Below are 13894 nucleotides of genomic sequence, written 5' to 3' on the forward strand. Positions count from 1 at the left end.
GTATGATTGCAATCTGGATGAATGACAAACACATTGAAATCGAAAGTAACTTGTTTAAAATTATATTGCTACAAGCAGGGGCGCATGCGAATACAAACCGGATTGAGTTTATGGGATACACTGATGGTGTAAATATAAGTACATAAATATGAATATTTTGTGAAATATTGCAAATATTTTCAGAGGTGCACTGAATCGTTTTTCTTCAATTGAACTTCTACGTTTTTGCTAGGCGTATAAATTTTCAGGGAAATCCCCTTGGAACCCCCCTGATGGTCCGATCACGATCATATGACTGTTCCTGAAGCGGTGTTTGCAACATCGGAATTGTCTTGTGAGTACATTTTTTTGTCAAATTTGCTATCATAGCGCATTTCTCAGTCATTTTTGACTTTTGCTTCTTTGATACAACAAATGCTTCAAATAACAGTATTCTTTGCAAGTATTTTATGTTTATATAAACCTACAAAGCATGGTACATACCGATAGGCTACTGCGCAGTTAGGTTTGACGGATCACGTGTGAATATGTTTCATCGTTTGAAAGGTCCAAACTTGTTTGTCTTTAATTATATGTTAAATATGTGTGCTCAACAGTTATTTTAGTACCAGAATTCACCAGTTTTGAACTTTTTTGTGGCTTCTGGTTGAATTCTCCAATCGTCATACCCATAACAAGGGACGTAGATATCTACGTCCCTGCCATAACAGTAGGATAAATGAACAACTTCTGATGCAATATATGATAGTGTTGGAATGTAAGCATCTTCACACATCTTGGTTCACGAATGTTTATGCCAAATGAGTGATCCTTAAAAAGACAATACATTCATTTAGATTATAAGTATTAAAATCAAGGGACATAACTCACACACTTTAACACTTTACAATTTCACAATACTCATCCCAATCACATTTTACATAAATGAATCATGCATGTTTCAACAGAGGTATTACAAGAATGGTAGACTTAAATTCCTAATACCTTATAAAAAAACTCTGAAATATTGATGAATTAAATACATGACTTGTACATATTTTTTCATATATGAAATATAATGTAAATCATATATCACTTACATACTCACCCCTCACAGGGTTCTGGGTTCCCTACCAGTTACATTTTCTGGACAAATTCAGATCCATTTTCTTTTACCTAATTCAGTTTCCTTCACCCATGGATGCATCAGACACAAATTTATGCATAATCTTGTTGTTTCTACATACGATTGTCAAAGAATTTACTAAATTTCCTATACTAGGCTCTACCCATCAGGCCCAAGAACAATACCAATTAAGAATTTTGTACAAGCTCCGACAGTTGTAATTAGCTGAAACTTGCCAGAATCTATCCTGAGATAGTCATGGCCAAGTGCTGTTAATTTTGATTTCACTTTGAAATCCAATATGGCAGCCATCTGAAAAAACACACACATATTGAACTCATTCTTACTCCGTTCCACTGTTGCCATTGAGCACAAATTTTGTTGGAAAGTTGAGAACTGAAGCAAAGAGTATTTTTGTTTACTTAAATATCCCAAACTTGATCATTCAATGATTTCCTACTGCTACTGTTATATAATTAGGTCTGTACAGTCAGATGACTGTTCAGGCTCTTGGGCCTCTTGATTTTCTCTTATTTTTTTCTGGATATTTCCAGTAGATCCCACATGAATTTTACATAGCACAAGCAAAATAAAATATTCACTTTAGCTGATGAGAGTCTGCCAAAAATGAAAGAGAAAATACCCTACTCCCTACTGTTTCTGTAATGTGTTTGATGCATGTACAGTATATCTTTCTTTAGAAATTGTGCAATGAAAGTCAACCTAATTAGATAGTGCCATAGTGGAGAAGTAATGTACGTCTAAACAATACAGGATGGAGTTGGGGGATCAATTCTGCTTGAATAAATAGAGGATATTAGTGGTCTTCAGTAATAACAGATATATCTTTAAAGTGTGTATGATATTTTAATATCTTTCAGTAGTGCGCAGCACAAGTGGACTGGATACAAAAAAATATCAGATACACTTGTGAAATATATGTGAAAACACTCTTGACTATTCTATATAGTACATTTTCACAAGCTCAAGTTTAACCTGTGACAAGTTACACAGCTGTTGTGATGGCAACCTAGCTGCCACTGTTGATGACACAAATCTTCTTGAAATGCCTACCAGTTCTCTTAAGACGATTGGTTGGTGATCAGGTTTGACCTCTACAAGGGTCATTTAAGTTACTGGCTTGCCTAGTTTGCCCACTTCCATGGAAATGAATGTTTACCGTGGAATTGAAGGTCGTGTCACAAGTGAACAACCCTTCAGATGACTGGTTTCGTGTTTTTGTACCAGGCTTTATGATTTGTTAATTCTATCAGATGATTTGTGTTCTCTTTTTTCACTAGTGTAAGTCTGCGAAGGTGAAAAGCAACACTTTTATAGGTGAACTATTTCTCTATAGATTACTGACAAAAATGTAATAAAAAAGTGTCTTCAAAACACAAGTGAAGTGAAATCTAACACAGAGATAATTCTGACGGTACTTACCATATCCCTATTCCAATTCAATTCAGTATTTATGTGAATAACTCCATAACATTTACTTCTAATTATAGTCTCCAAGTAGTAAGTTTATTGTTACACCTAATTACACAGTAAGCTTTTTCTCTTTATTTTAGATAGCTGAAGAAAAATGGTAAAACCAAACACTAGTGTCCAAGATCCTGTTCCTGTAGGACAACCTGATATTCCCACACTGGACTGTCTTAAAAGACTGTTAGAACAGCCTACTGATGACAAGCCAAGTCCCTGCCAGTTAGATGATGACAATATCTGTGACTACATTCTGGACTTGGAGAACATGTCTTGGCCACAGAAAACTAGAGAGATAGTCAATGAAGATAATGTTGAAGAAACGTAATAGAAATACATTTATTCAAAACCTTATCACTGAAAGCAATTCTTATCACCAAATTAATTACTCACCGCTCTTTGCTTACCATACTTTGGATAGACTAAAGTAAACAGAAAATATACTTTCTCACATGGTTGAATAGGTTGACTTTGTGTGAATTTTCAAAATGTTGAAGAACTTTCATATGCATTTAGAACTTTCATATTCAATGCTTGATATCTTTGTGAAAAATCCTGTAATAATTACGTGGGCATATGTGCTAACAATGCTGTTTACCTTTGCAGGAGGCAGGCTATGCTGCAGGAGCCATTTCACAACATTCAGGGAAATATCAGAAGTGGAAGGGATCAAGTCGGTTTACATGTCCCCCCACAAGACTTCCAGGAATTGGGGGACTGCAATATCGTTGTCAGAGACAACATTTTCAAAAGCAAACTGGAAACTTTGAAACAAAACCATCAATCAACTTAGTAAGTCAGTTAAGGTTGAAAGCAAGTATAAACAACCTCTCTATGTCGTAGTGTTTGTAGTATACTGGGATGTTATTTTTAAAGATAAAACTTAATTCAATTATATTATTATTTTGAAAATCATCTTGAAATGGATTTTATGTTAATGCTTGAACGTCCAGAACTATTTGATGGAGGGATATTTATGTATCTCTATTTTTCTTGTAGTGACAGCACGAAGTTGAATGAAGGGAATGAAATATTTGTGAGTTTTCTGGGAAAGGGAGCGGATGCCACATGTGATGTGTACAAACATGTAAACACCAACAAGCTTGTAGTCCACAAAAAGGTAGACAAGAAAATAGCTGAAATAATCAACAGTTTGTATAGTTTTCATTTTTGATCAGTGTTTTAAACACAAAGAAAGTACAATATTGAAAATTTACAAAAGTATTTGGATTAAAGGTTTTGTTCATTTCCTAATCTATATATATATATATATAATTCAAAAAGATAAAAACTTTGTGTATCATGTATACAGAGAAAATTAATCACTTAACATGACAAACAAATATATCACTAACGTTTTCAGGCCTCGCGGCCATCTTCAGGTGATTACATTACTTAGTAACCAACATTGTGACGTAATGTTATTGTTATAAAACTCCCCTTTTATTATAACAATAACATTACGTCACAATGTAAGTTACTAAGTAATGTACAGTGTACATGTAATGTAATCACCTGAAGATGGCTGCGAGGCCTGAAAACGTTAGAGATATATTTGTTTGTCATGTTAAGTGATTAATTTTCTCAATATATATATAGATATATATATCCTTTGCATGTTTTGGCATATTATGAGTGCCCTAACATGTTAAAAATTTCCAAACATTGGCAACTAGTATAACAGATGATGCCTTTCAGGAAGAAACATCTGTATGATACTGCTTAATTCATCTTATATTGATTTTTATAGTACTATGGAAAGCCAAGGGAAAGAGAAAAGGACATTCTAAAATCGTTGGCTCATAGAAACTTACCAGCAGTTTATGGAAGCAGGTTGGATGATGGTCACCATGTGTTGTGTATGGAGTTTTGTGGTAAGATTCTTTAAGTACATCATATTACGTCAATAATTTTTATATCAACTGTTGCTAACCTACTGTTTTCTTCTTTACACTGTGGATAGCCTTGATGTGGTGTGTTTTTAAGCTCCTTCACTTTATGAAATAGTCGGTATATCTACCAAAATTTCATGTTTTAAATTGTTTATTTATAGGTGATTCTCTTCATCAATGGAAGAAAAACCGACCAATGAAGGAAGCTGAGATATGGTTAATTTTTGAACAACTGACCGATGTTTTGAATCACCTTGAAAACCATGGTGTGATCCACCAAGATATCAAACGTATGTATCATTTAAGCTCAGGTCAGGTCTGATGACGAAATAGATGTGAAAATACAAAATCTAAATTTCTTGTATAAAATAAGCATTATTGTTTATGTAAATACTTATATCATTGGTGCATGCTAATTTTGGAAAACATTCTTACATCAAAACAATAGGTTTTTTAGGTCATCTGACCCGAAGCCATCGTGCTTCGTCCGTCGTCATCCGCTGTGCGTCGTGCGCCTTGCACCTTGTGTCGTCCGTAAACTATTCATTCAAAAAACTTCTTCTCAAATACTAGAAGGCCTAGGGGGCTAATACTTTGCCCATAGCATGCTGGCATGGAATGTTAAAATATACAAACGACTTCTTCTAAATAAGCAAAAGTCCAAGAGTGCTGATATTGGGCCTGTAGGATGCTTGGAGGAAAGGCTACCAAGTTTGTTCAAATGAATGACCTCGACCCACTTTCAAGGTCGCAGGGGTCAAATATGTTGAAATTTTTTAAACAAGTTCTTCTCAACAACCAAAAGGCTCAGAATGCTGATATTGGGTCTGTAGGATGCTGGGATGAAGGGCTACCAAGTTTGTTCAAATGAATGACCTTGACCCACTTTCAAGGTCACAGGGGTTAAATATGTTAAAATATGCAAATGACTTCTCAATAACCAAAATGATTAGAGTGCTGATATTGGGCCTGGAGGATGCTTTTAGGAAGTGTTACCAAATGTGTTCTAGTGAATGACCTTGACCCACTTTCAAGATCACAGGGTTCATATATGTTAAAATCTGTAAACGACTTCTTCTCAGTAATCAAAAGGCTCAGAGTGCTGATATTTGGCCTGCAGGATGCTGGGAGGAAGGGCTACCAAGTTTATTCAAATGAATAAAGCCCACTGTTTTATCAGCAGACTCACTGTTGTTAGAGTTTGGCTTGCTTTTCGTCAGATGACCGTTAAGGCCCATGGGCCTCTTGCTCTTCTTTATAGTGGTTATATCAAACCAAAACAGTTTTTAATCATGATCATGCTTTTCATTTTCTACCTAAATTGAAAAAGTGGGATGGACCCCTATATTACGTTAGTGAAAAGTTCGTTTTTGTTCATAAGGAGGGGAAAATGTTATATCATTAATGTTATCTTGGTCCTCATCCAGTTTTACATTTGAAAGTTTTGTATGGGATGGATGTCTTTCATTGTGTATTACAACAGCTCACCAGTAACCAGCATTGAAAATGAAAAATTCAAATTTTGTGAAAATTCATTAGATAATCTTTTAAAAGGCCATCAGTGTATTGCACAATGTAAAGATAACATTATTTCTATGTGTAAACAACTTAGGAAGTTTAAATATCTAAAGTTATTTCCCTTCTGAAAAGCAAAGATTCACATTTGTTGATCATTTGTGACATCAATTCCACCACCAGACACAGTAGTAGTGTTTATGAAGACTGTGTACATTAAATCAGCTTTATTTGATTAAGTAAGGATGTCTAGGGCCATAAAACAACTAAGAGTTGGTTGTCGGACCAAGTGTGAGCCTCAGGTAGCTAAACAATGTCCAGTAATGATAATTCGGGTGATGAATTGTATCCTGGATATTATAGGCATACAGTATTTTGATGAAAGAGGAATTTTACTTATTTTGACTTCTCTCCGTTCACTGCACATTTATATTTACACATAAGTGACACCTTTCGGTAGCTGAAAACATGATTCTATATAAATTTGTTTGTTTTGCGATTTTTGTCTGGTACTTACTTCAGTGATTGGAACCATCTTTTCACTTTTTTCAGATTTTGTTTTGAAAAGAAAAATTGTTTTAATCTAAACATAAAGAGTTTGTTAAATGCAACATTCATCACATCATTCATCTTTGTTAAATCCCAATTCAAATGTACTTGGCTACCTAAGTACTCCCTGGACACCTGCTGGTTGGAGGGAATTAGTTCTCTTGAAAGGACACTAATTAGTACATTGAACTGTGAATGCACCTGGATAAGGTAGCAAGATGGCCACTTTTACCTGAATTACATAAGGAATGAACTACCGACTCATATAACATGAGTATTAACATGATATAAGACATATCAAAATGATTAGTATTTTTTTTTTTTTTACACTAAAGCACCAAACTATTTTATTACCAGTTTTATTTTATCCCAAAATGCAATATTTTGTGTTATTTTATTAAGTTTCACTTTTCTTATGCTTACTGGCAAATACTGTGTTGCAGAAATATATTGCTTTTTTAGCTTATGGTTGGCTTTCATCATGCATTCTGCTATATATCTAACCACTTTTGTGCTTGTCAGTATATACATAGTGTAAAGCTGGTTTGATTTGCTTCTGTAATTTCACCATGCTTGAACATTTCATATTTTCAACATCCACACGTAGGAAAATAAACATGCAAATATATACACATATCTTGTAATTATTATTCATTGTTTGCCTGTTGTTATCCTAGAACAAGGAGAATTAAATCAATATTAGTAATATTAAGTATTAACTGCAAAACCTACTTATTTGTTCGTACATATATAATATACTATAACAATGAAGTATGTAAATGAGTAATTGGAAGAATATATAACTTTTCTGTCAGAATTTTGAGATGAAAGAATCGATCTCATTATATTCTGATACACATTATAGTTAAGATAAGACTCTCTAAGTCTGCTTAGTCTTTGTATGAAAATATACAAGTAAGTAAGACATCTTGAGACAAGGTGGTGACCATTAACACACACCTGTGTCCAGGTGTATCAAGGTGAACCCAGGTATTTTTCTGACATGAAAGAAATGTCAGCAACAACTGAAATTGATATATATTCTCCAATTAACATGTTGGGCAGATATTGAAGAGTTTACCAGCTTGATTCGTTACTTGTTGTTCATCTCAGCCTTGTTTGGTTTCTCATTTTGTATTAACTAAGAAGTTTGCATAGAATTTATAATTTTTCACAAGTTTTGTAATACCTCTACATAACTCCGTGTACCATCACAGCTGAAATAAGACAGATTATAAAACAACTATATTATATGAGACTCTTGTTGTCACTACTGTCTGATGGAATAGACGTCACCTATTTTCTGTGATGAAGATTTCTGAAAGCTACTGGGGAAAGCTGAACCGTGGACAGGTAGTCAAACTCACCTGTAGCTGAATGCTCTTGACTACAAATGTATGAAGAGGTTAAAATTGATTCAGGGTACGACATACACGATATTTATTCTAAAATATACATATCTACAAAAGATTGTTCCCGGTGACCTTAAATTTGCAAATATTAAAAACTCAATATTTGTCCTCAGCGGGAAATGTTTGCATAAATCAGGACCTGGTCATCAAGTTGATAGACTTTGGATCAGTGCAGCTTGCTCAGGATGTTGTCTGCAGTGAAGGAGTGAGGATGACGGCAGCATATATTGCTCCTGAAATGTGGCAATGGCTTCGCAATAGCGATAAACCTGTGTCTTGTAAAGCTGACGTATATGCATGTGGCCTCACTATCTGCTTTCTGGTGTATGATGATGACGTGGTCCCACAAGCACTGGAAACCAGAGATGAGAAGGTTATATCTGATAAGGTATTATGGATTATGTTTTTACGTCAGTGTTCTGAGAAGATCATGTTGTTATTTTACTTATGTATAATAATATAAAGCGATAACCAACTGTCATTAAGACAAGTTTGCCACCTGTCACCCATTTTTTATTTTCCAATCTGTCCCAAAATTGCCATTGCATAACGAATGACTATTTGGATGCTACATATGACATTTAAGAAAGTACTTCTAAAGATAGAAAGATAACTAACCTAAATTTTCAAAATAAAATAAGGCTCCCTGTCAGCATTTTTGGTGCTTTTATTCAGTCCAACAAGAGACAATTGGGAAGTTTTTGATAGATTCAGTGATTATTTCTCAGGGAATAACGACCTTCAACTTTCAAAATCCAATATGGCCGCCTGTAGGCAATTTGGTTTTATCGAACATTCCTAAAATTAGAAATCCACAATTAGAGAACAAGACTCATGTTTAAATGTCTTTTTCATTACAGATGATCCTTAACCCTTCCGCAGTGGCTAAATATGTGACGAGAACTTTTCCTCTTGACAATTATAGCCAGAAGTTGAAAAACTTACTGCTTGCAATGTTGAATGGCAACCCAGATATAAGAATTTCAGCATCAGAGGCTCATGAACAGATTGTTACCAGTGAGTTAATCATCCTAAAATGTATGATCAACAACAGTGTAAATTTAATCATTTATCTCTCAAAATGTGAGATACATTTCCAACAAGAGGGCCAGAGGGCCTATATCTCACACCTGTCTCTGTTGGGCTGACTTTGTTCTGTCCAAGCCAGAGTACTTTTTCTCACACCTGTCTCTGTTGGGCTGACTTTGTTCTGTCCAAGCCAGAGTACTTTTTCTCACACTTGTCTCTGTTGGGCTGACTTTGTTCTGTCCAAGCCAGAGGGCCTATATCTCACACCTGTCTCTGTCGCTGTACGTAAAAAGCTCACTAGACACTTTGGGGCAGTTCAAGCTAAAATGAATACTGCATAGGCAATTATTTTTTAGGGTCCTTGTTTTTCATTTATTTGAACAAATTAATGACATCCGTTTTCCGTTTTATAATTTGGATGAAATTATTTTTTGTCACTTATGCAGTAAAACTTTGAACTGAGGAAAACAACCCTGACAGTAAATCTCATATGCAACAATATGGAATGGAAAAGATAAATTTGCTGTCAATTTTTTGGGCTACAGTGCTGAATGAAGTACTATTACTATGTAATTTTGATATTTCATTACAGACTCAGCATCAGTTGTTCATGACAATGGAGATATCAATTGTATGCTAGGAATAGATATGCTGGACCATTCTGCTTCAGTGAGCAAGCTTACTCCATCAGCAACAACTTCCTACCACTCGCCCAATGGTGTGTCATCACAAGAAAATATTACTTTGTTGTCACATTGTGTGGAAGTGGACAGCGATTGCCAGAACGGAACTGTTTTGACGGCACCTGACACCCCAGATATTATTACTGTGGTACATCCCGAGGCTGGCGATATATCGCAATGCCATCAGGCTGTAATGGGACAGTTGATATTACCAGTTGACAGTTGCCCAAAAATAGCTCTTGTAACACCGCAAGGACTCGTAGCAGCTACAAAAATGATGCCTGACAGAACTAACAAGAAAATCAGCACGAACAGAAGGGTCTCTAAAAATTCAAATCTGCACATTCAACTAATTGACCAAACGACAAGTAAAGATCTAACTGGTGCCATTGCTGATGGTTTCTTGTATGATGGGCAAAATCAAGATGTCGTTTTGACTGCAAACCAGAATGCAGGTCTATCTTTAACAGAAAAACCAACGCCTTATCCAAATCTGATCCAACCACGCTCCATTGGAGAACAAAGGATTACATGTCTTTCCAGAAGAAGAAATGAAACAGAAAATCTAGATGAGGATAACAAAGATGATACAAAACTTCCTAGCCTTGACTTTGAAGAACCAGACCGACAAGCCAAACCAGCGACTTTGAATAAGCTGTCAGATTGTCTGAAGAATGGATCTCGTAAAAGACCTCTCAATGATCTTCCTTCTGAATATACAAACGTCCCCAACTTTTACATGATTCTGCAGAAGAAGAAGCGAAAAGAGGAAGGATGACATGTGATTTCAAAGTGTGCCACTGTAAAATCACTCCTTGGGCCAAAGAAAAAATACACATAATTCCACCTCTGTGTGGTTTTATGGAAAAGACTGTTGTACATCTGAAAAATATTTTTAGTTTAATGTTCATTAGTTTTGTTGTTTTCTGTAAGAATGTGTGGTTACAACTATATTGATCCCTTATGTAAATGCTATTGTCACTGTATTTAAAAAAAAAATTGCCTTTGTATCGTCAAATCACTGCTTATACAAAACACAAAAACCATCAGTGCCTAAAAATTGATGTTGTAAAATCAAATGTTGTTTGAGAATTCACCATAACCTGTACTTTATTCGTGGGTCTGGGTGTGTTGCAGCTTTTGAATGTTCTGTATTGGAAACATAGTAATTGTAGGCTGATAATCTTTTACTGCTACTAATTTTTGTGAGTATTAAGGTATTAAGACTTGATGTTGTATACGAAACATAAAATTCCTGATTCGTAAAACAATCCTTCATCTCATGTTTCTGTGTGCAGTTAATCTGTACAAATACATATATACTGTTATGTCAAGGATTTTGTAAATTTTTGATAGAGAGTAAAGTAGAATGATAGATGCCAATGATTCACTGGGAATTAAGAACGTGCATATTGAAGATTTCTTCCTTGGTTTATCAGTCTGTGAAAAGCTAGAACCTATGACAATTTAAAACTGAAAACTGGACAGCTTTGATTTTTAGTACCCAAATACGAAACCGTTTGTTTTGACAATGGTTTCATGACAGGAAATCATGATATTTTACATGTAATATTGTAAGTGAGCATTCATGTATTCATTGTGTAAGCTATCATATTAAAGTCAATCATATCTGAATATTAAAAAATTAAAATGCAATTGTATTTGTCATATAAAACTATGTTTTTGGAAAATTATCTTTTACATGATCATGATCTTGACTTTTTCATTCATTTAATTGAAACTAATGAATGTCAGGCCAAAAATGTTTTCTCATAGTAGGATTTTCACTTTGGCAGTCATAAAAAAATAAATAAAAAGGGAATGAAGAGTTATCGTTTTCTATCAAGCTTGTAATAAATGTCAACTTCAGCTACCTTTTTGAATACATATGATGAAGCTGTATTTGGTCTTTCCAATAAAATTGACAAGCTTTCCTGCCAAATTGGAATCCGCTGTTTTGCTATTCCATCAGTTGTTGGGCTGTTCCGTCAGTGTGTACAATGTCCAACGAATAACCATTATTGTGTTTAAATAACATAAGATAATCTGTCAAAATGTTTACAAGATTTTTTGTTGTTTACTGCTGTGTATACTGACCCTTTTTTTTAACATATATTTCAGAATGCTTTATATAAGGACAACTCTAGCAAAACTTTATATTAGTTCATATTTCAATGTTCAACATGCTCAAAAAAAAATTTCTAAGTAGTGAAATTTCTTGTTGTTTTGGCTTACATTTCACTATGTTTCTGAGAAGCTGATTATTTTTTCTAAAGTTTCTATCCTAGTATGCATGTCACCAATAGATTCTTCAATGTTATTAAGTTTTTGAATTACCATGTCAAGCGCAGACCCCATTGGAGCTCTTAATTCTTGTTTGATGGGTGCAGTGACAAGAAAAAAACTGATGCTGTGTTATGAGTTAGTCAGTTGACAACTTCTTGCAAGTAAATTGTGAACTTGTGGTTCACTTGTTATGATAAGATGTAGATAAGCTGAATAGGGTAGCAGTACACAGTTTCTCGGTGTGGCCATGGGTGATATTTTTGTTCATTAGATTACCCCATTATGAAGGTTTCAATTAAAATTTCAAAAATAAATCCTTGCTAAAATTGGTTTTGTCATGTTGAAGTGGACAATATCAGGTTTCATTTTTTTATTTGTTCAGTCTGTTCAAAAACCAGCTTTACAGGAATTGAAATTTTCAGAGTGTTTACATGTGGTCATGTTATGAAGGATTTCTGAGTTGTAGTGTTGGAATTAGAAGTATTTTCGCATTTCTAGCATTTTTTCGGTTGGTAACCATGGCAATCACATGTCAGAAATCAGAGGAAATTTTTTATTTACACAATTTCTATATCTGTACTTTTAATGTAATTGTTATGTAGTTTATAAATATATATACATGTAAGGATGTATTTTTCATAACCAAACTGCTATACCTGTATATCTCAAACATGATGTATAATTTCAGGAAACATGGAAATTAAATGTAAAATTTAATATTTTTATTAAATTTGAGTTTATGCAAGAAACTGTTCTCCTTCTATAGTTTCCTGTTTCGATTGTGATTTATTTGTTTATTTTTTTCTGTTTGTTCATCTATGTGTCGTATCTTTATGCTAATTAGTATGCTAATGAGTGTTTTTCTTTATCTTTAACCAATCAGCAATTACCCCGTAGAGGGGTATCAGTATTGGCATCCATTAAGTTTCAGCGTTTGATGAGTGAGAGGAGCGTTTCATTTTGTGCCTTACCCACCCGCCATCCCCTTCATCACCTTTAGGACAGATGGTTGTATGTTTTACTTGTATATACCTGTTCAATTTTTTTTTCTCGCTTTTATTACAAATGTATTTAGTTCTTTCTTCTTTGCAAATGTTTGTATTTTGACTGCTATTTTAGTTGGGCTACTCACTCTTGTTAGGGTTTATGTTGACTTTTAATTCTCTTCCCTATGAGTTTTAAATTCCCTATTAAAATTTTTTTTTTATGTATATATATAGCTTGTTTAGTCTTGTCATTAATAAAATTTACTGTTTTGGATGTGTGTAAATGGGGGTCAAACTTCTTAACAGGGTCCTTTTATGAGTCAAGTCACTGCTCTGTAACGGTTCAGAGTCCAGAGTCTTCTCATTGGTTACCCTGGAGTCAATTTGTATTATACTAGCTGCTCTGTGAGCCAGTGTTTGAGTCAAGTCACTTCTCTAGAACCTTCGGAGTCTCTTTAGAGTCAAGTACTTCTCTATACTCTTACAGAGTCTAGCCCTATCCTTACACTTTTAAATTCCGGCTTTTAAATTCCTGAGGAATTTTATCCCCCAATTTTAAAAATCTCCTTTTTAGCTTGTTTTTATACATTTCATTCATTAATTTTACTATATTGTATGTGTGTAAATGGGGGTCAAACTTCTTAACAGGGTCCTTTCATGAGTCAAGTCACTGCTCTGTAACGGTTCAGAGTCCAGAGTCTTCTCATTGGTTACCCTGGAGTCAAGTTTGTCCTATTATTATACTAGCTGCTCTGTGAGCCAGTGTCGGAGTCAAGTCACTTCTCTAGAACCTTCGGAATCTCTTGGAGTCAAGTACTTCTCTATACTCTTACAGAGTCTAGCCCTATCATTCCTGGCTTCTCTGGCATCAGCGAGTCTAGTTGCTTCTCTGTTCATCAGAGTCAAGTGATTTCTCCTGTTCCGGAGTCCAGCACAGTTCACTTTACTT

The 13894-nt window shown here is 34.6% G+C and overlaps 1 protein-coding gene across 1 annotated transcript; it reads left to right on the plus strand.

Moving 5' to 3' along the window:
- Positions 1 to 273: 273 nt before the first annotated feature.
- Positions 274 to 13327, plus strand: LOC132565547 (serine/threonine-protein kinase dst1-like). The gene is made up of 9 exons (XM_060230195.1): positions 274 to 334; positions 2680 to 2917; positions 3200 to 3385; positions 3593 to 3713; positions 4344 to 4467; positions 4647 to 4775; positions 8075 to 8349; positions 8822 to 8978; positions 9583 to 13327. Exons 2-9 carry the CDS (start codon positions 2694 to 2696, stop codon positions 10449 to 10451), a joined length of 2085 nt encoding a protein of 694 aa, XP_060086178.1. The 5' UTR covers positions 274 to 334; positions 2680 to 2693; the 3' UTR covers positions 10452 to 13327.
- Positions 13328 to 13894: the final 567 nt, after the last annotated feature.

Source organism: Ylistrum balloti, unplaced genomic scaffold, assembly GCF_031769215.1.
Source record: "Ylistrum balloti isolate Yb309-2 unplaced genomic scaffold, AGI_CSIRO_Ybal_v1 Utg369724, whole genome shotgun sequence".
In the NCBI taxonomy this organism is placed as follows: Eukaryota; Metazoa; Mollusca; class Bivalvia; order Pectinida; family Pectinidae; genus Ylistrum; species Ylistrum balloti.